This window comes from Thunnus thynnus, chromosome 17 (assembly GCF_963924715.1).
Source record: "Thunnus thynnus chromosome 17, fThuThy2.1, whole genome shotgun sequence".
In the NCBI taxonomy this organism is placed as follows: domain Eukaryota; kingdom Metazoa; phylum Chordata; class Actinopteri; order Scombriformes; family Scombridae; genus Thunnus; species Thunnus thynnus.
The window spans coordinates 14700642-14725323 of NC_089533.1; the positions used below are offsets into that span (position 1 = coordinate 14700642).

At 43.3% G+C, this 24682-nt stretch overlaps 1 protein-coding gene across 2 annotated transcripts; it reads right to left on the bottom strand.

Annotated features, from left to right (window-relative positions):
* Positions 1–118: 118 nt before the first annotated feature.
* On the bottom strand, positions 119–24357 carry LOC137168525 (dynein axonemal assembly factor 5-like). 2 transcript variants are annotated; one of them, XM_067571158.1, is made up of 13 exons: positions 23774–24356; positions 22863–23047; positions 22608–22732; positions 22274–22392; positions 19959–20191; positions 19324–19548; positions 14869–15012; positions 13265–13433; positions 10505–10652; positions 6771–6921; positions 5027–5183; positions 4538–4729; positions 119–1036 (listed from the first exon to the last, which is right to left on the bottom strand). In XM_067571158.1, exons 1-13 carry the CDS (start codon positions 24309–24311, stop codon positions 882–884), a joined length of 2541 nt encoding a protein of 846 aa, XP_067427259.1. In that variant the 5' UTR covers positions 24312–24356; the 3' UTR covers positions 119–881. The 2 variants fall into 2 exon arrangements, with proteins under 2 accessions (XP_067427259.1, XP_067427260.1); XM_067571159.1 differs by lacking the exon at positions 19324–19548 and having other exon boundaries at positions 23774–24357.
* Between the last annotated feature and the right edge of the window lie 325 nt (positions 24358–24682).

Consider the following 24682-nt stretch of genomic DNA (forward strand, 5'->3'; position numbering starts at 1 on the left):
GATGATGGAGAATCAGCAGTTTCACTTCTGATTGTGCGGAGGATGGGAGAGGAGAGAGGGAGCGTCGCTGATGTCATCACGGTAAAGTCAGACAAAATATTTTAAAACACCCGGCCAGAACATTTTTTACCATTTTATTACGATTATGTTTAATAATATCCCACTGATATTAAGAGGTTCAGTGAAAACGCACATGAAAAATGTATTAAAATGTAATTTTGGCTTTTGTCTAAATGACATTCTTACCGATGACCATTTCTTTTAAACCTGTGTCAGTAGTTTCACTCCATATTTAAAAGATTCAGGTATATTTTAATGTGATTTGTATGTACACATCTTGACTGTCAGGTTTTCTTTTAACACAAAGCGAACAAGTGCACTTTAAAGACAGATATCACATGAGTACCTCCTCTCAGGCTCAGCACCATCTGGAGGCTGGGATGCTGATAGAGTAGGTGCAGGAATGAAACAATATCACAAACCGTCTGCCAGAATCACGAAGATATGAACAAAGAGATCTTATAAGTGTATAACTGAAACATGTAAACACAACCACAGTGAATCAAACATGTTGTTTTCATAAAACCCAAACATCAGAACCAAAGGAATAAAATGCAACGGATGCAGAACAACTGTTCTTGAACAAACGGTAAAGGAGACATTTCACATTCAAGGACATACTGAAAATAAAAAAAAAATGAAAATTCAGTCATCTACTCGCCCACACAAGGGTCAACACTTCACTGAATTTAAGGCCAGGAGCAAGATAATGATTCATCGTGCTGTTATAGATTGTTCATCAAAGCCAGTTTCACAGCAAAAAGTGAGAGTTCTTTGATTAAAAGGCACAAATATCAGTCTCTGTGTCTGTTTTGGGCTTGTCACTCAGGACAGTCTGCTGTAGTCTCTGTGGGCAGTGAGCTGATGTGCTGCAGCAGCTGGTCGCAGTAGAGAGGACTCCGCTGTTTGTCCCTCACTGCCTTCACTTCCCTCTTCAGGAGTGATGGGTGGACCGAGCTGCCTTGCTTCAGGATCTCTGGAAACGCACAAAACAAAACCCAAAAGACACAGCACAGACAGGAGTCAGACAGGAGACATGATGAGAGGAAAAAAGATACAGTCAAATTAAAAGCAGCAATACTCAGAGAACATGAAGTACCGTAAATATTAAACTGAAGGTGATGGTGCTCTAGTTATGCCTGCCTTGATTGCGTTCTCATTCATTGCTCATGTCAAAAATCAGTCAGCAGATGGCAGTGATGAACTACACTACATTAACTCTGCAAACCAAAAATGTTCAAATGCCCTTTTCTTCCACTGGGAGGCGGCAATTCTCTTTCCAAATCTTTTCCTGCCATCATTTCCACACCATCTGCTGATTATCAGAGGTATATTGAATTACTTTAACTGCTGTCAGTGGGTAAAATGCTTCGGAAACCGCAATGCAAAAGTGCTGTTCTAGTGGTGACATGCCGTCACTCTGGATGAGTTAGCTCATGTAAACTCATCATCTGATACCAGCCTTTGTTCTTCAAGGAGATTGAGGGGATTTTTAGCTTTTGTGTATACTGTACTTAGCTGGGATGGAGATGACAGGGGGGTGGGGGTGGACTTTGAGATAAAGGAGAACAATGATGACTTGTGAGAAGTGAGTTATATCAGTGGAAAGAGTCTGTGTGTGTGTGTGTGTGTGTGTGATTGAGCAGGTAGCCGCCGTGCTGCCAGGACTTTGGGATTATTCAGGGTGGAGAACTGGAGGAGTGAGGGAAGGAGGGGTTGGCGGTGCTGTCCGTCATGCTGTCAGGACATGCTGCAGACATCAAGCCACTTCACAGATATGCGTTTGAAATTCAAGAAGCATAAGAATGGGATCAACTATTAAAGGAACAAAGAACCAGAGATAGAGAGAAAGAAAGAGCGGGGAGGGGAAAAAAAAAAAAAAAAAAGAACGCTTCAAAAAGAGCCATGCATGAGAGTGTGGAATGCTTCCATATTTGCGGCGCAGGCGGTTATGGGTGCTGTCAGATACAGACGATCACTCAGGAAGATGTGAGGTCAGCTCATTTCACAAAGAGACATGAGTGTACTGTACTTCATGGGGATCACAGTGTGATGAACTGGGCCTCTGTACAGGACAGATACGCTGACATACTCCTTAAAGCTAATTTCTCATTAATGATGCATCACCATCATTTTCATTTTTCATATTATAAGACATATCAATTACTCTACCTCAGTAATGTAAACTTGGAGTAATGGAGAACTAGATAACTACTAAGATACTGTCCCAACACAATTACAACACAATTATGTTTAAATAATAAGGTTGACAATATTGTGTATTTTTGTTATTGTGAAAAAAGTGTAAAACAGTTCCTACTGAAAACATACATCTTTAAAAACAGGTCACAAATATATAACTTGCATTTTTAAAAAGGGATAAATACCTTCCATTAACAGTGCAAATGATGCACTTGTTGGGGACTATTTTCTGCTATTTGGCACGTTAGTGAGTATTTACAGCAACAGGATGGCGTATGTGGGATAGACTCAAAATACGGTGTGCTTTATTCATGTGTTATAAATCGTTTTTGGACATCTATAGAGGTCTATGCCACAAAGGAATGAGCGATATAAGGTTTTAGTTTGTGTCTATTCATGGGATTTGTGGACAATAAGAAATATATAAAATGTCACCAGACTTATGCTTTCGCTAGTATCAGTTTAGGTGCGTAACTAATTGCCAGAGCATGAGTTAAAGATAAATCATTGCTGGCTCAACCTGTGCTGGATATGCAACAAAGAAATCCTCAATAACTGCTCCTTTCATGTTTAAACTGGAACATACAGTATTACCATATTGTTTTTCAAAGAGAGTTCTTACAGTACGCGTACGCGAGCATGACACAAAAGCACTCAGATACAAGGAATTCAGATGTATAGTATGTGGGCGAAGGCTGCTTCATGAAGTTCATTTACATTTGTTATTCTGCCTTCTGCAGTCAAGGTTACAGACACTTGATAACCAATGGCAACAACAAAAATGCTTATTTTCCTTGGAGGGCTTTCAAAAGTAATCTTGCAGAGACTAGAAGTCATGGCATGGAAGCTGTTGCTGCATCTGGCGAGTGTAAGAATGCCTTCTCTACTCTTTTTTTCCCCCCCCTCTTTCCCTCCACGTCTAGCCGTATGAAGATGAGAGATCCCGTAGCGAGGCCTCTCATCCCTGGCTAAGGCATCAGCGCTCACCTGTGTCCTGTCAGAAGTAATGACAGCTAACATCCATGAGAGTGGGAGAGAGTGAAAGTCCAGAAGAGTTGAGCCTCAGTTACAGAGTTCAGGAGAAGCCACTCAGACTTTCCACTGAAACATCAATAAAAACACACCCGTGAAGCAACACTGGGTATAAGAGGAGGAAGACAGACAGACAGATAAAGGATGGAGGGATTAAGCGGGATGGGTGTGAGGACAGATGGGGAAAAGGTGGAGGTGGGGGGGGGGGTTCTGCCCCATGTGGTTGTCATTAGGGGAGACTGTTCTGAGATGTTCTGGAGTGAGATCCTGGGTGGAGAGGCAGATATTTGCCCAGTCTATCCCAGGTGTGCTGGCAGGGGAATGAGGCAGTTACACAGATATTAGGGCACAGTGTCTCTCTCAGGTGGGTGCTTATCCATATCTGGATCTTATATTTCACTCCAACCCGGCCCTTAAAGGACTCACATTGGCAGGGGGAATTGCTCGAGCTGCTCTCGGTGATGAATTGCGTGGAAAAGAAGGATAACGGAGAGCCTTTTGAAATGAAGGAGAGGGGAATCTGCTGGCAGCGAGCCAGGGCAATAATCGAGTGTTTGATAGAGGATACCCCTAATTCCTCTCATCCCTCTGTGAGCGTCTCAAACACAGCAGGCCGGTCTGCAGATCATCACAGCTAAATGCTGCTTTCATCATCGACTCACATTCAGCATCGTCATCTTTAATATCTGGATCATCTGAACATGTTTATCAGATAATCAGGGTCATTAGGCCAATGACGAATCATTATTTTAAGTCAAATACAGTATACGTACACACATATACGCAAGAGGATGTTTCATATTATGTATCCCATTATGTTATCTTCACAATCCCTCCTATTTCTTATCAGCAGTGGTATCGAGGACTGTCAGCATCATGTTTTAAAAAACTAAAATGCATTTGAGGCCAGCTAGAAAAATGTTTGCCAAATTTTGTCAAGAGTTATGGTTATGATTAATAGTGAGGATTCGAATAGTGATGAAGGAAAAGTAAGTATTCCAGACACCTCCCTGACCGTCTCACCCAGCTATGATACATTCCACACAGACTAAAGCTTTAGACAGTAATTCTTAGTCCATCGCTCTAGGATCCAGACAAATTATTCTTTTTTTTTTTGTTCACGCTGAAAAAGCATTGTCAGGAAAGTCGCACATCCTCCTGTTAAACCTTCACCATCAGCTTATTATCAACACTCCATCCTCATCTCTGAGGTCGCTGGTTCAAACACCCCACCCAGTCTCACCGAGCACTTGGTCCTGCACTGAGCTGTCGGGGTCGTCCAGGTGCAGGAGGAGCTCCTGGAAGAGGAACTGGAGATGAGGGGCACAGAGCTCTGGGTTGTAGTCTTTGGTCAGACTGGACAGCCACAGCCCCAGAGCCTGCAGAGCCACGCCGCGCACCTCCTCGCTGCTGTCATCCAGACGCTTCAGCAGCTCTGTGGAGGAAAGACACCCACACACAAAAATAGTCTAAGGATTTGAAAAAATATTTTCCTTCAATTTGGCTGACTTTTAGGGTAGTAATTCACCACATCTGTGGCATCTCACAACATTCATTTTTAATGACAGCAAACATAAACGAAGTGAAATGTTTCCCAAATGGCCAATATGCTGCTATTCTTTGATTTGTTAGATTCAAGAAATTCTAAACAATTAATTGCAAAGCATACATGTCATTTTCAGTCTGACAAAATGTTGCATTGTGCATTCATTTTTATGTGTTTGTCATTTACCAGGGTAGACCTTGTTGAGGGCCTCAGGGTGCAGACTGGATCCTATGAGCCGTAGTATGGTTGACAGAGAGCGACAAGCCAACAGTCTGCCCGTCTGAGAGTCCTCTTCCAGGGCTGATAACACCTGAAGAATCAGCTTTTCCTCCATGCAAAGCAGCTGCACACAGAAAAGGCATAGATCGGTTTACTTAGCGATTAGACCATCAATGACAAGTTCAAAGTCTGTGTGCATGTTTGACACATTTCAAACTCACTAATGGGGCAATCATGTCTCCAGTTTACAAAATAGGTCTAAAAAAATTAAGAAATTAAGTTAAGTTCTACATTTCTCATGTAGATTTCCACAGTAAACATACTCCTTTATTAGAGGAGGAAACGGCTGGATAGTGATGGCGACAACACACGCCCAGGATAGCTTTAAGAAAGTTACAATGTCCACACTTCCACTGGAAATATTACTGTTGAACTTTGTATATATTTACCCAAGTGAAATATCACATGAACCATGACAGATTGACATAAGCTCTGGATCAGTTTGTACAGACAAATGGGCATAGAGCCCAATATCAGAGGTCCAGTGAAAACCAATGTTTTCATCACACCAACAGATGAGAAACAGAGGAAATGGACAAACAAGGTGAAGCTGAGCGCCGGGATCCACAGGCCAAGAGGTGATGGCTAAAACCTCTGTCACCCCGTCTGTTTGCTATCGTAACCGTGAAGGAGCGAGGGGAGAGGGAGACGAGGAGAGAGAAAGAGAAGGAAAATTTGGCAGAGAGTGATCTGGCATTACATCAGTGACAATATCAGGGTGCCAAGTGTAACTGGACCTGCTAATTGTTTTCACAGGGAGTAGCGAGGAAACAATGTCCGTCTAAATGAAAGGCTGTTTAAATTTGCTGATGGAAATACACACATATCCTGAAGTTGACATTCTTATTTATCTAATCTCAACTATAACATAATTACAAACTTCAAGTCTTAGAGTAATGCAGCCCTGATTAGCAACCACTCTTTCGGGTTTTCTATTCTTTCATGAATGTTTGGTTCCCATAAGTTAATCAAAGTTTGATCATACACACCTACAACCATACTCGCATTGTCCCCCAGCTGTTTGCTTTGCCTTTAAGTTAAAGACGTGTGAATAGCAGAGGTGTGTGAGCCGGTTTCAACTGGTCACTCAACTGCACACGCAAGGGCAAACACAGCCAGATGTACATGTGTGAGAGCACGCATACCCTAACTGGGCACAAGCTTTGACAGGCAGGTGCAAGGGCATGTCCTGGTGATAGTTCCTACATATAACAAGAGCCCAGAACAGTAGAAGCATTGTTCCTCAGGGACAAAGGTATGTGAACCCGCTTGGCCCCATGTACACCTGCTACCTGCAGTCGCCAACTCTTTCAGCTAAGGAGAAAAAGATGGCGGATGATATATTTCCCCAAATGGCCAAGCGGGAAGTCTGTTTTGATGTGAAATGGACAAAACAGAGAATTTCAAGTAAATGTCACTTCCTGATGGATTAGAAGAATGCACTACCACATCTTTTCCTTTACAGCTGAGTCAATAAAAAGTGTTTCTGCAGATTGAAGATCAGGAGTATTTACTACTGGAGACGGTTCATATCCGGTGTTTGCTTCCAGTGCTTTTTGCACAGGTGGGAACAAATGGAACCACTGTGTGTCGTATGCAGCCTGTGTGCAATGATATGTATTTGTAGATGTCATTTATGCAGTGCTGGTACCTGTCCAGGTGTGACAGCCCCTCCATGCAACAGGGCCAGCAGACAGCTGAGGACCGAGGTCCGGACGGCAGCAGCAGTGCGGCCCGCGTGCCAAACCAGGTTAGGAAGCAGGATGTCACACAGGAACTTCTCTGACTCATTACGAAAATGCCTGGAAGAAGGGTGAGAGAAAAAGATAAGACAGGATCAGAGAAGTCACTTTCCATGAATTAGCATTTGGCAATCATCTTAGTTTTACAAAAATGGAGCACTTTTGAAGACAGTTTTGAAGTTAAGCGAATGATGTTGGCTGTTGGGAATGCTATGTGACTGTTGAATTCATAAGCTACTGCAACACAATTGCTATACTGCAGTCATTTTCCCACACTCGTTCTAAGATAGGAGGGGCGGGGGGGGCGCAGTGGAGGAGAGGCAAAAAGGCGAGGAGTAGAACATCTGGGTGTCCTCCTTTCCCTTCTCCCTGTCTTTTCCACGCTGGCTTAGGCCCTCTGACGTCCTCTCACACGCTACGAGTCCGCACTGTCCTTTAGTCCTGACCAACTCCACAAAATTCTGGTAGCTGCCCTGGCATCTGGCTGTTCAGCTGGTGTCACAATAAACTTGTCATGTATTTGATAAAGTATGCTGTAGTGTTTCAGTGCCAGTAGAGGGAGACTGAGTGCCATTAATAAAGATAGGACTGTAACTCAGCCGCTTCATGTTGACAGGTGTTGAAAGCTCATCATGAATGACGCCAGATGATGGAAAGACATATTTCCACATTACAGGGATGATTTCCAAAGGAAAGAAGAGTAGGACTTTACCTTTCACATGTATGTCTGTGCATGCACGCTAGCGCACTCGCACACACACACACAAAGATCCAGGGAACTTTGACTGTACGCTTCATGAGTCTCTACACAGTGGAGCTCTCTGTGCTTCTAATGCTCACAAAGTAACAGCAGAGCTGTAATTATTAGTCAGTTAATCATTTAGTTGAACGGCTGAAGATAAGTTTTGATAATCAATTCGTCATCTAAGTATATTTTTTTTAAAAAAAAAGACATTTTATGGTTCCAACTTCTCCAATGTGAAAACCTGCTGCTTGTCTTAGTCTTGAGCTCATAGTGAATTGAATATCTTTGGGTTTGGGACCGATAGTGGAACATTTGATCACCTCAGGCTCTATGGAAACAGTGATGGGCATATTTCCACTATTTTCTGATGTTTTATAGACCAAAAAAAAAGATAAATTAATAGAGAAAATAATGATAAAATAAATGATAATGAAAACAATCAGTACTTGCTCTCTCAGAGCAATAGAACAATAGAGAATCTACATCTTAACGAGAAATTTAGTCTATCATCAAGTAGGGATGGGCGTTAATTTAATAATATTAGCATATTTCAGCAAAATTACAATACGACCTTACATCCAACTTATTGATATTTGTCATTAAACACTAATAAAATTAGTGATTTTTATTTTTGTTTCACTCATATAAAGAATTTGGTAATGTGTAGCACTATCATTTCTTTGAACATGAGTTTGATTGTTTAATGCGTGATTGTGCATAAATTTGCCATATATAATGATATATAATGATATTGGATAGTATCCATATTGTTACTATGATAATAATTTCAACCACAGTACCAGTCAAAAGTTTGGACAAACCTTCCCATTCACTTGAATGAGAAAATGTGTCCAAACTTTTGACTGGTACTTTATATCAGCCATTCCCATGTCACTGTTATTGTTACTTTCAAAATGTTATTTTCATAAAGCTGTTAAATGAATGTGCCAATGTTTTGAGGTTAAGTCTTGTTTCTGGTTTTCTAGTTACAGAATAAAGGGTCATTTTTGATACATGCATGTCTTGTTTCCTGGCAAAAGGGAAACTGCATTTGGAATAAGAGGAAGATCTCATCCCGGTAGCATTTATTTTCTCTTGTTTTAAGTCTTTAAAGTTGAAATTAAGATTACAGACAGATTGCAGCCTATTGCAGTTCACACATGCATGAGAACACACTCTCTTATCTCCCTTGCAAGTGGCACATGATTTTGGCCTGCCGCATCCAGGGGAAAAAAAAGTATAAACTTTCATTTCTCACACATTACCTTCTACTTAGATTTCACATCCATCTTTTTAATCACATCACACAAATCCACATGAAACAAAGACATTATGTGTGTGTGTGTGTGTGTGGATGAAAGGCACTTACACAAACTCCTTTCCCTTTCTGCTTGTTGTAAAGCAGAGCTGTCATTATGTCATTTTGGGTTGTAGAACAAAGAGAAGAGGTTTTCTCTATGACTATCATTGTCCTCTTGATGACATATAGGGTGTGTGTGTGTGTGTGTGGGCTACAATCTGCTGAGCAAAGATTACGCCATAAATCATGAATGGAGGGATGAGATGAGTATGAATGGAAATATTATGGCAGACCGCACAGACCCACATACTGTAAGTTAAGCATTTGTTTGAAACCTTTTGAAGGTGTAACATGATTTCTGTCTCCTGATGGTCCTGTGATTACCGCAGATATAGCTCAGGAATGAGAGGAGCAGTTAGCAGCGCAGGTGGCCGCGCTGAGAGTGAGGACGAGACAGAGACCCCTTTTGTCTAATATGCACATTTATGGATAAAATAATCTGATGAAAGTTGAAAGCAAAGTTCCAATTTCCACAATTTTGGCAAAGGTGGCTGAATGTTTTGGCTTAAGAACACTTCCTGTTGTTTATGTGACATATTTCACTGACATGGATATTATTTTGTCTTGTATTCTTTACACTTCTGCCAGGTTCATGCCAAAGGCACTTTCAACATTGCACCACACAAAGATTATCAATCTATCCCTCATATTAAGGGTTAGTGACACGCTGCACAGATGTCTCCAAGACAACCCCATGGACGAGGTTTATTTTCTTGATCGACAGGAGCAGCTGTGGTGATAGCTGGGACCTGGGGAGGGCCTCAGGCTTAATGCATTCCCTCAGATTAGAGCTCTGAGTCCGGGCTGAAGGCTGCACAGCTGAGGGCTCGGAGGGGACCCGGGAGGGCAACGGGGGCTGCAAAGAGGAAGAACTCACACACTGGAGATCTTCTATGGATGTCAGACATCTCTGCTATCCCAAACACAAGTCCTACCTCCATCATCATTCAATAACCATCCAGGTGTTGTTAAATTACTGACCAGTGATTCAGACGACATGTGCCTTCTTCTACAGGCATGCTGGGAAGTAATTAACTAATCTGAGTTAGTCTATCTGATACTCCCTAAGAGACTGTTTTAACTTAAATAGGACTCTACAATATGACCTTATGTGAATAAACCGCAAGGTCCTAAAAAAGCTCATGGGGTTATAATGACTTCATGGAAGTACACTATTGTGTTTTTGTGTGTGTGTTTCTAATTATAGTGTGGGCTGGGTGGTTATTCACATAATGTGAGGTAAAGCCTAAAAATATGAGCTGTGCTAATAACAATGAGTTGGAAAATTCAGACTAGACAAACCCAAACAACTGGATGAGTTCAAAGCTCAATGTTACATCATGAAATTATGAAATTATGGACAATTAACCTGCAATTCTGCTGTTGCGTGCGTCTTTGTTAAGTGAAAAACATACAAGAACTTCTCTTAAACCTACTAAAAAAACAGTTCCTATATTATTTCATAGCTTCCCTTGCTCACTGCGTGTGTGTGTGTGTGTGTGTATTTATATGTGGATGTGTATATGTGTCCCTCTCACCCCTGGGAATCTAGTGTATTGCCTGAGTCCAGCAGCAACTTGGCCAGCATTGTGAAGATGGTCATCCTCATCTCTGGGTCTCTGTCTGGTTGGAGGCAGCCACGGAGCAGAGGCATCAACTGGTTCACAAACTCCCCAATTACTGGGCCTTTAATGCACACACACACACACACACACATTTGTATTACTACTGCTGTGATACTTAATTGAACATAATGCTTTTCCAGTAACACAAAGTAGCCTGCAAGGGACAAACAAAACAGGGATCCACTCATAAAGAACTGCTGCATAGCATTACTTGATGTCAAAATCTCCGGGTACCTCTTGATTTTTTTCTGCCGTTTTTAGCCAGCCACTAAATATTAAATGTAAAAAGTTCTTAATTCCCCTCTTTGTCGAGACCAAATATCTCATGACAAACAAGACAAAGCCTGCACACACATAAGATCTTTTTTTTTTTTTTTTTTGGTTTAGCACTGACCAGAGGGCTTGTGTTATTGAGAGATCAATGGACTGGTGAGACGGTGACACACAGCTCCGAGGAAATGAGGCATAAAAAGGTCTTTGTGTGACAGAGTGTTTCTATACAAGTGTCTATTACAGGAAAAGTGAAAATCTCACAGTACAAATATTCCCAGTTGCATTCATGCCCACACACACACACCCACCCACCCACCGACAGTCTCACTGCATGTTTACAGAGCTATATTTAGTGATATGTGTGCGCCATGGCCGATAAGTGTCCGTGCCCTGTTTGGACTCAATTGTACAGACGTGAAGGGAGACAGAGGAAATCCTGACACTGCCCGAGGGTGGCGGCCAAAGTCATAAAGAGATATGGGGAAACGGAGAGAGAAAGGGAAACCTGCATTAACCAGCTGGAATGTGTGAATCAAAGGGTGTGTCATTCGACCAGAGACGTCTGCAGGTCAACTCACATCGACTACAGACATGACGAGGCGGTGTTTGCCTGTGTGTGTCAAACATACTTCTCGTAATTGCTTAGGGAGAATGTCAACGTGTATCCTGTCCTTGAGCAAGGCACTATACCCCTACATAGAGAAAGAGGGGGTAAGAGATTCCTGCAGGCTCCAGGATCGCACACCAGCTGAAGAACAAAAGACGGCGGAGGAGGAGGATATGAGAAGGCAATAATTATTCCTGTCTCAAACGAACAAAGATGAAGTGTGCGAAGAGCTGATGAGCAAGCAAAATGACCAATTCTCAGTTGTCACATTAACTACCGTCAATTGTTTGGCAGAGGGCTGATTTCCCTGAATCATGTGCACATCAAACGCATCGGCCACACACACACTCTCTGTTCGGCCGGGTCTCTCTAATAGACCAAAAATCACATCTGCAAGAATGAAACCTAGGGTGGCTTAGTGCAGCATTCAACTTGCATAAATAAAACACACTCATACACATAAAGACACACACACACACACACACACACACACACACACACACATTGAGCTTCAAAGTGGCCTTGATCCAGGGGAAAAGGTCAAGAGCAGGCGGCTGTGGGGCCGTTTGATGTGGTGACCTGCGCTGGGATCACTGAGTGGACTGGTCAGTTAGTCGTGGGAGTGTGTGGATGTGTGTGTGGGGATTAGAGAGGTACCCGGCTGCCCAGTCAATTAGAAAGAGAGGGAAGGGAGGGAGAAAGAGATGAAGATGAAAGTGTGGCACAGTGAGGTGCTGATGATGGAGGATTATTTGGTATAGAGGGCGGTAAAGTGAAGTCTCAGCACAGAGGACAGGGTCATAGCTTTTTAACCCACTGCACCACAAACACACACACACACACACACACACACACACACACACAGACACTTTAACTCCTTAAGACAAGGCTGAGACACACTGGCTGACTGACACACGGAGGGAAAGACAGGGATTTACAAAAGTCAGTAAGCCAACTGGTGTTAATGACAGCCCTGTTTTTTTGTGTGTGTGTCTTTGACCATGTGCCTCTCTGCTTGGGTAACAGAAAATAATGGAGATTTCTGTGTTTCCTAGTCACTCATCCATCTTGGAAACCATCGATGTAACAATATAACATCCATTGGGGCATCAAGCAATACATCACATAGACTTTAACATTAAACATCGGGTCATTTGCCAGCCCTCGCATCCGTCAAGTGCTGCTGACACTTGCTCTGACCGGCGTTGACGCACGCGTGTCCAACAATTGACAACAGTTAATCTCAGGAGAAAAGTGGGACTGTATGAAAACATGAATGGAGAGAGTTTGAAGGAAAAAGGATGGATCAGGTAGGTTATGTTTTGCTGCTTTTTTTGTGAATTCAAGAAAATGCTACTCCCTGACCCTTTCTAAACTATTTGTGGAAGAGAATCTGTGCTGCTGCTTCGACAGCTGCTGGCCTTGATGTGCTGCCTTGATGATGGATCATGTGTGAACAGGACAAACAGCACGATGCTTAAAATATGATGTAACGCGTTGTGTCTGAACAAGTTCAGGAAGGAATGGCTTCACAAACCACACTGTGAAGTAATGTTTAATAAAACATTAGATAGATTATATAGTCTCACCAACATACTGGGGTGAAATGGAGCCAAAGGGTATGCTCAGATGGATGAATGATGTAGTGATTTTCTCATCATTACCAGGTCATTTGACAAGGCAGTTTTCTCAGTGTATTTCTTTGTCTATTATTGTGTCTTTATACGTGCAAACTTCAGCACCTGCTGTATAATTTGGCAATGTCTTGTGCACATTCAGGCTTCACTTCTCACCTGATTGAATGACTATGATATGCAGTTGGAGTCTTTGTGGGGAGTAACTGGACCAGGTGCTGACAGAGGCAGACAGCCAGTCCAGCAGCTGGCCCATATGTTGTCTATAGAGCTCCATCACCGAGTCCAGGCCCTGCACCTTACCCAAGCACCGTACGCTCTCCAGGGCCTGAGGGAGAGAGGGAGACATGGAAGGATGGGAGGAAAACAAAGTTATGTCAACACATTTTTAAGCTGCAATTTTTACACGAAATCATACAGAATATGTAAAAAAAAAAAGACAAGAAGTCAGAGAAGATCAGGTGGGAGAGAGGCTGATGATGTCGATGACACAAAGTAGTACCAGAGCAGAGTGTATTGTGTTCAAGTTGAACAATTACAGCTGTTTTCTTGTAATGTCAGGAATTCTTCAGGTCATGCTCACATGGGAGGCACAAAACCATCATGTGAAACCATGGGAAGAACAACACAGCAGACATGACAAGATCTTAACACATAAAACCACTTAGTAACAAAAACCCCGACAGATAGACAGGATGTCACAAAGGCACAGGAACCCACACACACACACACACCAATAAAAGCTGAGCAGAGAGGAAAGGGCAGGAATGAGAGATAGGAGAGTAAATAATTAGCTGACTCTACAGGGCAGGGGAACTGACCTTTAGGGCACTTCATAGCTCCCTTCATAGTCCCTCAGGGATGGACAGGGACAGAGACAATGTCTGAGTCACATATCGGCCCCTTCAGAGAAACGCTAGACAACCCTGAGCTGTCCACTGATGGGAAAGACGTGCCCCTTTTCTGGGAAAACAAGTTCTGCTTTTCCTCTGGGTCCCGGAATGCCCAAGGCCATTCTCACCCTCCCTTTCTTTTCTTAATCTATTCCACTCTTACTGTCCCAGTCTCATCTTTAACACTGCTCTCTTTCTGAACATACATATGGTGTCTGGTAAGCATCGGTGCCAATCCCTTCCCGCTCCTGTCAAGCAGTTAAGCAACACACTGGCTTCTGATACCGTTGGCTTCATTTAATTTAATCACAGTTCCTGTCTGTGTCTTTGCACTTGGAGGCTGATCAAAACATTAAAACGCGTTACTTGTGATGTTAGGAGGCATTATGGAGCCACAAATGGGGCTTGGCTGATGACACACACCTGCTAAGAAACACAGCTCATCACGCCCTTTCCATTTCTTCTCCGTTTCTGTCTCTCTCTCTCTCTTTCTCTGCTTTTCACCCATCTCCTTTAACCCTTCACTAGATGTAAAGTTCCACTCTAAAGGTGCAATTTCAGCTCCACTGGCTAAGTGGGTAATTATACTGTTGGCTATGCCCACTTTGAACCTGTACAAATGCTCACATTCCTCAAATAGCTCTCTTGCTTCATAAAACCTGCTTACCTTTCTAATAAAAAACTGGGATGGAAAAAGAAAATTGAAGGGGTGAAAAAGGTAAAAAAAAAAAAAAAAAAAAAGTGCCATGTCAGAACATAACCGAACGCAGGTGAGATGATTTGCTCACGCGGAACAAATTGATGGCAGAGTTGCCAGAAGACGATGTATCTGGGATTGTATCTTTGTGCGGTTAAGTTGTATTGTCTCACCTTTTCGCTGAACTGCGGCTCAGTGGAGAGGCTTTGGACGGTGACCAACACCTGCAGCAGCTGCAGGCTGACTGAGCCACATTCTGACTCACACTGACACAGCAGCACATCCACGCAGGCCAACAACTGCTCCAAGTACATAACCTGGAAAAAAGGGAGATAGGAAGACAGAGAAAAAGAGAAAAGCATATTAAGATTTATCTGGATAGCAGCTGTCATTACGTGAGAGGGAACCCCATTGCATTTCAATCCACACAATCTCCTTTTTCTGCCTTGATTCCATTTCTTCTCCTCTTTCCTCTTCCACAGCACACACCACCTTCCACTATCTACTCTTCAGCAGTAACTAAGTAGTAATGCTGCTTCTTAACCAAATACCTCCCTTCCCATTACAGAAAGTAACTTAAAAAGCACACCAGCTCCCCGTCTCCTATTTTGCACAAAAAATAACAGCGATCGACAAGATACGGTAACCGAGAGCGAGAACTTTCTTTCCTTCTCCGAGCACGAGTGTGTGTTAGATTGCTGTCACTTGTCAGCCAGTGTTGTGGTGAGCTCATGTTTAGACAAAGACCTGCGGCTCAGGCTAATTTCCATGCCATCACTGGGATCACGGCCTCTTTTCCTGTTTTCTACCAGTCTGTCATTAGGGCTAGATGGAGGGGGGGGGGGGGGGGGGGGGGTGAGCAAGAGGGGGAGAGAGAGAGAGAGAGTGTGTGTTGTAGAGTTTGAGTGCCCTCCAGGTGTTTGCTTTGGTCTGGTGATGAGGAGTTGGGTGGCGAGATGTGACATTCATACCTCACACACACACACACAACTCGCTGAGCTTGACTGGCAATTACAAGAGGTATCACTAGGAGGCGCACTATCTTTTCACAAATTGAAGTGAGGCTATTGTACAGCAGAGCTTGGCTTAGTCTGGAAGGAAAACAAGTGTCAAGCCAAGTAAAGATGCTCAGAGTGTTAACAAAGCCAGAACTTGTGATGAGAAACGGCAGCTAAGGGATTTCCAGTCTGCTAGAAACTTTTTTTTTTTTTTTTTGTGATAGTGGAGGTGAGCGCGAGGCATTCATGAGCACACACTGGAAAAAATGCTTGTTATATGTATCTTGAGTCCAGGGTGTTACGTGTGTAGACATCTTTTCCTGAGGCAGTCTGAGGCTAAACTAAACTCCCATGCAGCCCTGAACATTGCCCTCATTTCTTCAGCTGACTAGACTCAAAACACTTATAACGGCTTACGCACCGCACTGTGCACTCTTATGGTGAATTCATTGATGGGGGAATTCCCTGTCTGCGACTCAGCCATTCACTGGCGTGTAAATACAGCGAGAGCTCCAGGGAGGCAGTTGTGGAAATAATGTGACAAACTGTGCCAGACACACACATTAGCGCACACGCATACAGACACGCATATTATACATGCGCAGAAAACATCCATTAGAGCTGGCCAAGAGAGAGAGAGAGAGAGAGAGAGAGAGAGAGAGAGAGAGAGAGAGAGAGAGAGAGCGGAAAAAGTGCTGTGGTGTAATGACTAGGTGGACACCTGGAGCCAGGCGAGATACACCTGGTTTCATTGGTCTGGGCACGCTCCGGGGGCCTCGTTACGCAGTGTGTGTGCGCATCTGTCCACCACTGGATACATCAATTATAAACACACACACAAGCGATGGATTCCTATCCAGTGGGGAGCCCACCCCCCCCAAAGCTACTGATGTTACTATGGCAACAGGGAAACAAACACTGGTGTTGCATGGGATGCCGACCCTTTGCAGTCAGGTAAAGTTTGCTATTCTGCCTTTCTTCTCCTCTCTTCATCTGTCGTTCAGTGGAGCAGTGAGCGAGTACGCAGCTGTCATTCATGACAAAGGGCAGGCTCCGAGGCACGCAGATGAGACGATGATGTACGCAAGTATGTTTGGACGTTCAGCTGAATACTGGCTTGTTGTCATATTGTGAAATGAAACGGAGCCTTCTTTTTCTCCCCTGCTCTCCTGCTGATTTGTTCCTCTGGGCTACTGTGGCACTTTTTTACAGTGTGTCACCAAAAGCACATGTTCCCTTCTAACAAGCCCGCTTGTAAATATCCCGGCTAATTCACTGTCAGGCAACCTCTATATAACTTTCTTTCCCTCTCTTCTTAGTACTATCTTTACCAATTTTCTCCAGCCCTGCAGATATTGTGATGCCGTCATCCCCATGGCAACCCACAACAGAGCGACACTCAGCTGTGTAAAGAGTCTGTGTGACGGTGGAGGTTTGTTCATCCTCTCTGGAATACCCCTTTAAAAGCAAAACCCGTATGTGAATCATAAGCAAACATCCCATACACATTGCACAGGGTACCTCAGAACACGGTGGCTTCTCTAACCGCTGGCTTTCCTTTCATTTTCCCTCAATCCCTTGACACCATCTTCAATTTACGACCAGTATTTTTTTTTTTTTTTTGCCCGAGCATCTGCCATTTATTTTTGTAAGCTGTCTTTTCCCCCACTAAAATAAAGAAAAGAAAACAGAGACTTGAAAGAGTCGGCGAGGTTGAGTCGTGCAGAAGCATCATATATCAGTTGCCAAATCTTCAGCTTGTTCCCTCAACTCCCCACAGAGCCTCGCAGTTTCCCCTGCCACTGTTCACTTTGAAGATTATTTATATTTCATTTCTTAACGGGCTTCATTTTGTCCAAGTCAAACTTCACTTTTTCTTCCTCTCTGCCTCTGGTTCAAATGACACAGAGCTCTCTCAAGTTGGATCCAAACGTACATATTTTTAAGATGCCTCGTTTTGAAAAAAAAAAAAAAGAAAGAAAGTAGAGTGTTTGTTTTTTGCAAATACAAAGTCAGTCAGACCTATATGAGGGATCTGGGGGCTAACCAGCACTTTAGACTGTGCAACTGTGCAGCAAGTACATGTGCAATAATCTGGGTCAGCATTTCAGAGAGAAAGAGGGTGAGCTGGATGCAGGTGCTACTGTCTCCAGTAGTGTTATTTACAGCTACACAGGGATCTGGCCCTGCACGCTGCTAAGAATCCCGCCTGTTGTCGAAGAATGTTGCAGGTGCTTTGTCTGGTCGAGCTCTTGAATCACAGCGCTCTTTGCTTCGCCGTCAGACTCACAGACAGAGAGAGTGACAGAGGGAGATAGATGGAGAAACAGACCGAGAGGAAGCAGAGGTCTGCCTCCATCTGTGTGACAATGTGTGACCGTCTCGTCCTGTTAGTTCTCCCTCTGGCTGACCTCGTCGGGCAGCGATGCGGGAGGACAGAAGGGGGTCAGCTTCTCTCCCCATTTATCACTGGCCTTGACCAGGCAGGCTTTGAAATTTCAGAGATTCTTTTAATGGCTTAGCGCTGTGAGAGAGAAGGGGAGAATGAAGGTGACTGAACCACAGTCCGGTGCTGAGACCTTGCACAGGGCTATAAAAAAAAACAAAGACTATGCGCTGCCTTGTCTACTCAGAGAGGTCAGAGCAGCCATGCAGGGGTCACGTGAAATTAGTGGATTTTTGTTATTATTATCCCAGGGAGGAAATTCTTGCAGGCCTCACTGGGAGTCGGGTGGGGTCATGGGTATAGGTGAGTCAGTGGTGCGGCAGGATCAGAAAATAACCCTCTGCCAAGCAACTGTTATTTTGATTCTGAAAGGGAAACATATTTGGTGCAAGAGGAAAGGAAGTGGGGAAGAGTCTGCTCTGGACTTGATGAGATTTTTCCACTGGTAGACTCTTATTTTCAGAGAAGGCATTTTTAATCACTTTTTTCTATTAAGTTCAAAAAAAAAAAAAAATGTGGGAGCTCATTTCACAGTTGCGTGTGAGTGGAGACGTTATGATCATAGACTTGAAATGTAAGATTTGAAAAACACCATGTGGCCGGACTGTCACTTTAGTGGGGTCGGCATTTTGCAGAATTACTCAACAGCGAACCCACTGAACTCACCACGTACAGTGGTGCTATTGAAAAGAGGCTCTTCAGCGAAAGCCCTTTTAACAGATGTGGCATCTTATCACGAAACCCATTTCCATAAGGGACAAATTAGGCAAGAAATATAGAGTATGACTGCTGCACTGTCACTGCCAAAAATAAGAGTGCTAAGGTACACAGAGAGACTAGAAAATGACCTTCTATGACACTGCCAAGATCACCTAACAAGACTGGAATTGAAACAGCTGGTGCGCACAGATCAGGGGAGGGAGAATCAAGACATGGCAACCTATGAGGGCAGAAAAGACCTGGCAAAGCTGTCATCTTTTTCTTTCCTCTTCAACAGTAACTTCTACCAAGGTGTCACTAGACTATTGGAGCTACTCAGTTACCAATAGAAGGAAGTGGTTGCACTGGGTGTGAATGAGATACATGATGTTACTGGCAGAGAGCAGTCATTCTCAGGTTGATAAGTAAAAAAAAAAAAAAAAAAAAGATTGACAACAACCAAACCCAGGCTTCCCTCTTCTGACCTGTTGATATTCCTGGCAGACGTCAGGCTGGGCCAGTGTGTTGGCGATCTGTTGGAGATGTGGTTTAAGGAGAGGTTTGGAGCAGCCTCCCAGAGCTGCAGCCAGCACCATGAGGGGGGCCCAGGGGTGAGCGGAAGAGGATGAGGTTGTCACATGATCCAGCAGCAGCTTGAGGAAGACTGCAGGAGGGACAAAGGTCCCCAACAGTTTAGCAGCTGCCAGGCACTAGTTGTAGGTACAAAGAGAGAGAGAGAGGAGAGTGAAGAGAGATACAGAGGCATGGGGGAGTGTGAAGGAGAAGAACAACAGGAAGTCTTTTTTAATATGCCAAACATCAAAGATCCACAGAATCCTCCAATGTAAACAGGTGCATCCCAAGTCCTTGAGCCCCGCTTGGCCCAGTCTAAATGAGGACAGCGGGTAGACTCGCATGTCACTGGAAGTGCTGACTCAAAGCTCAACAGATGTGTCCTGAAATAATTCAGTCTGGTGAGAACTGAAATATAACCAAACAATTCTATTGTGTCTAAGCAGAGGTGCAGAGTTAATAAATGCCAACCCCTGATCCCAAAAAGGAAATACAGTATTATTGTATAACGTCCTGCTAATCTGATGACAAGCTCTCTGGAACTCACATTGCTGACCACGTCCCTCTCTGAGTCGGTGCAGGCCCGGTAGAGGGTGGCCAGGAGAGGCTGGAGGTGCTGGGTGCTGTGGTCCTCTGCATGGAGCAGCAGCACAGAGAGAAGCTGGGAGGTCCTGACCCGTGTGGGAACCAGCCAGTCGGTCACGTCGTGGGTGATGGCTGGCACTAGCCTGCCAAGGTTCCTCACCACCAACTCTCTGCAGCCAAGCCCCGGACGCTCCACTGGAGGAGAAAATGAAGAGCATTCATCTTCATACACTCTCTTTACTGTTAGACATCAGCCTGCGATGTTTAAGTTTTAGTTTGCACAAATAAAAAGACACAAAATGACATATGGCATAAAAGGAGTAAAAGTGATTGTGCTGGTGAGATTTAAAAAAAACCCAAAAATCCATTTCATCCAAGAAAACCAAAACTCAAATAACATCTAAAAGTGAATTTTCACAAGTTTTTTTTTTTTTTTTATGTTTTGGAAGAACTCACTGTCTCTCAGCCCACCTTTTTCTACTTTGCCTTAAGTAAGTGAACTACTTATTTCTTTCCAGAACTACACCAGGAAATGGGCATATAAATATAACCAATCAGCATTTAGCACGTAGTTTATGAACACTGGTAATTCAAACTGGAACATATCGTCTGGCTGCATTACATGTCTATTGAGGCAGCTTTTGGGATATCTGATCACCCATTTTACACACTTTTTTTTAAAAATGTATTGTAACAAAGACATAGACTAAGAAATAGCATATAGGGAACAATAAATATCACAGATTCACAGGTTTTCAAATGTCGGCGGACAGGGCTCTTAATTTTCTACCTATAACTTTTTACGATTGAGATTTCCCCACAAGGGACTTGTCAGAGCAAGTGAAACACATTCTCAAATGGCCTTCTACAGTTCCAATCCTGCGTCCCTCTCTTCCCCTTCCTCTCTCTCTCTCTCTCTCTCTCCCCCTCCCTTATTCTTCTTCTCCTATTCCTACACTAATAAGAGAGGAAGGGAGGACTAAAGGAAGACAGGGATAAATCAGAGAAACACACCAGGACAAGACAGAACAAGCCCTTTTCTGGTTGTCTCTCACTGTCTGACAGTGACCTCTTCACACTGGGAGGCCCGGCAGATTTATGATGGCAAGAAAGAGAAAAGACAAAGAGGGAGAGAGCCTCTTCCTTTCCTTTCCTGTCCCCAGGCGGAACCTGTATTTATCCATATTGTCACATGTGTAGCTGTGGGACATGGCTGGCTACCGTACCTCTGACATAAACACACACATACACACACAAGTTTAGCCTAGCCCTATAGGCAAGCTGTGGTGACCATGTTCAGGTTCACACTCATTCCAAGCCCCGGGGGTGACATTTATCTCTCCAAGCCAGTGCCTGTACTGAAAACTAGTCATACCTGTGTCATTTTTACTGCATGTTATAACCTTGGACAGCTGTAATAAAGAGAAAGTATTTAATACAGCAAGGTGTAGGGATTTGATTTAGATTCAAAATTCTGATTTACTAGTGTGACAGGGATTTTATTCTGCAAGTGGAAGGACCAATGAAGCCAAACTTAGCTCTGTTGTGACAATGAAATTCATTCCCACCTTAGATTGCACCTAAATGAACCCATCTACTGAAAGAGCACATGACATAATATTTATAGGATGTAAGTCTGAGTTTATAGCCTGGGCTTAAGCTGGATCCCAAGGATTTTCCTGCTCAGTTTATTTCATCAGGGAAAAAAAATCAGCTGTCTTTACAGTCTCGTCCTTCCATCACCCAGGCCCAACATAAAGTTAGTTTCTTCCTCATTGCTGTGTTGACAAATGGCAGAAATGTGTGCTAATAAGAGCTTCAGATGGCAGGAGTAGAAGTATCTATAAAATGCTACCACCCTACTTCGCACTCTTTACACTTTCATGAGCCACAAACAGCCATGACTTTTGTGTATGTTTCCTAACAATTACTCCAAATGTTCTTCTCTTCAAACCTATGCACCTTAAAATGGGCGAGTAATTAGCATGTTAAATGCTGCATGTGGAATGACATGTAGACCCAGTTGACAACTAGTTTAAATAACCAGGAAGGATAAATAACCTAAATAAAAGATCTAAATATCTGTAGATCACATAAAACAACTTTTAGAACTGATACACTGTAGGGGTAGAGACAAATGTAGCTCAAGGACAATCTAAGTAAAAGGGCTATTGTTGATGGATGGTGATAGTCCTTTGGAGTCTATCCATCTACATATCAAATTCTGTTTGCCCATATGGTATAGAGCGGGAAGAAGCTGCTGCTGCAGCGCCTGACCTCCTGGTGGGTAGAGGGGAGGTGGGGTCAGAAGAAAGTCCATCTTGTCCTTGATGTCGTCCTCATTCTCCTTCTCCCACTGGGCGCCTACCTGCCTCCATAAATCAGCTGCTAGAAGTCTGCAGGAGAAACACCAGTCATTCTCTCAGTCCTCAACATCATCACCATCACCTTATTTCACATATGTTGTAGATATTTAGATTAGGCTCTTGTTCCTACATTCAACTCAGATGTCAGTTATATAATATAATATAAAAATATGATATATTTTTAACACAGATAATAGAGTACATGAGGTACACTGCATTGTGAAGCAAAGGGGAAACTATTTTACCTTATTTCAGGAATCTCATCATTAACGCTGCTCAGCAGGAGTGGGATGAGTTTGTGGAAATAAGAGTATCTGTCTCGCATGTGTAGCAGCCAATCACCAACAACTGCAGTCACGGCTTTTCTCACCTGGACCCAAAGAGAGAAACAGAGATATTTCACAGAGAAGTATTGCACATAGTTTACATCGATATAACACACTTTGACTTTGAAGAGAAGTGCAAGCCCTGCTAGAGGTGAATAACTGCTGAAACTGAACCTGTGGTGAGTCGTCAAACAGTCTCTGCGCCAGATGAGAGAGTACGTCATCCATGTTTTTCCCAGTGCTATGCTGAATGACCGCCCCGGTGGCTTCGATGACAGACACTCGTACCCGGGAGTGCTGATGTGCAATCGTCTGCATGAGAGGCGTGGCCAGACTCTCAGCCTGCATGTGAAAGTGCTCTGAGATAGAGAGATCATATTATTTGTATTATATCATGATATAACTTTAAATGTCTTTTTTGTGGTTTCAAAGGCTCAATTACACGTTTATACTGACCATTTATGATTGAGAGGAGGAGTGTGTCCTCTGACATCATTAGAATAAAATAATGAATAAATCTTAAGTGACACACTTTTGTATACACTGTTTTGACTGTTCAAAGTGAGTGAAATGAAAAGTTAGGGGTGACCAGCGCTTTTCAATCGGGGCCTCTCAGCTTTGGATCTCCCTGCTAGAGCATCTCATGCAAGCCAAATCCAACAAATATTGGGATCAAGGTAAATAATTAGTGCTCAGATGATACATCGATTAGTTAGCCAACAGAAAATCAACAGTTACTAGTGGTTTAGACCATCTGAGGGGTTGCACATCTAAAAATTAATAAAATAAGACAAGTGATCAGAAAATATTTGACCCAGCATAAATCTTATAATCATTTTCAACTGCTGATAAGTGGTTTCAAGTGGATTGTTGCTTTGTTTTAAGGGTAACACGAGCCCAAAAAAGGTGGGAACTAGTAACTAAATGAGTAATCGGAATAAATAAGTGACAGATTAATCGATAATTGAGAATACTAGAGCTAAGCCTGAGGCCTGCAGCTGTGTAGTACGTGTGTGTATCTGTCTGCTTGCCTGGGAACCATGGCAACAAAGTTTAATCAACAAAAAGAAAAGCCTTTCACCTACCCGGCAAACACTTTGCAAAGATGACGGTACATTTGCAGCTTTCTCTTTTAACGTCTGGGAAAGGGTCGACGACGGTTCTCTGCAGTATGTTGAACATTTCGGTCAGATACGGCGCTAACTGCGTCCCGCACACCTCCACCGTCAGAGTCAACATCTCCACGGCGGACAGCCGGAGCTCCTCCGCCGGCTCCTGGATCTCTTTCTCCCCGAGCCGCTGAGCCAGACAGGGCATGAGATAAGGCAACGACTCCTCCGGTTTGGGGACACAGCGAATAAACTCTGTTATCGTCGCAATTGCGGTTTCTCTGCATCTTTCCATCGGATCTGACAGACATTTGAGGAGAGGCTTGAGGAGGGCAGAGAAAACCTCCTGTAGGACGCTGCTGGAGAGCTTTTTATCAACAGTCTCCCTCTTGATTAACTCGAGAGCCCTCTTTCTTGTCGCTTTGTTGTCTTCGTTCAGACAGTTTAAATGTCTGGCAAGTCCTCTCAAAACTTCAGAAGCAGCATGCTCATCTCCAGCCGCCATCGCTGCCATCTTGGCTGTTGTTATAGCAACCGGCAGCTGCACGACAAACAAACGGCTGCTTTACGATAGCTTCCTATTCAAAACGTAAAACTTTATTCGCAATCACAACGTTCTTCCTTCACCTAGTTCTCTCCCCTCCAACATTTGTTTACAAATGTTTCTATTCACGATGGAATTTGAATCCAAACAAGATATGATCGGGACAGCAAAAGTATAAAGTTCATGTTGCCAAATAACATGTAAATAATGCAATTAAAATGACAATAATTATAATTTCAGATATAATTATTAACAATCACCCTTTTAAGATTAAGCTATTCTGTTGATTTCCCAAAAAGCAATCTACTATCAGTAGATGGCAAATCTACTATTACATCTCT

Coding starts and splice junctions, on each gene's coding strand:
- LOC137168525 (XM_067571158.1), bottom strand. CDS start 24,311: ATGGCAGCGATGGCGGCTGGAGATGAGCATGCTGCTTCTGAAGTTTTG. Junction 15,013..19,323: donor TCTGCCAGGAATATCAACAG/GTCAGAAGAGGG, acceptor CCTTTTTTCCAG/GTTATGTACTTGGAGCAGTT. Junction 5,184..6,770: donor GGGCTGTCACACCTGGACAG/GTACCAGCACTG, acceptor TTCTGTGTGCAG/CTGCTTTGCATGGAGGAAAA.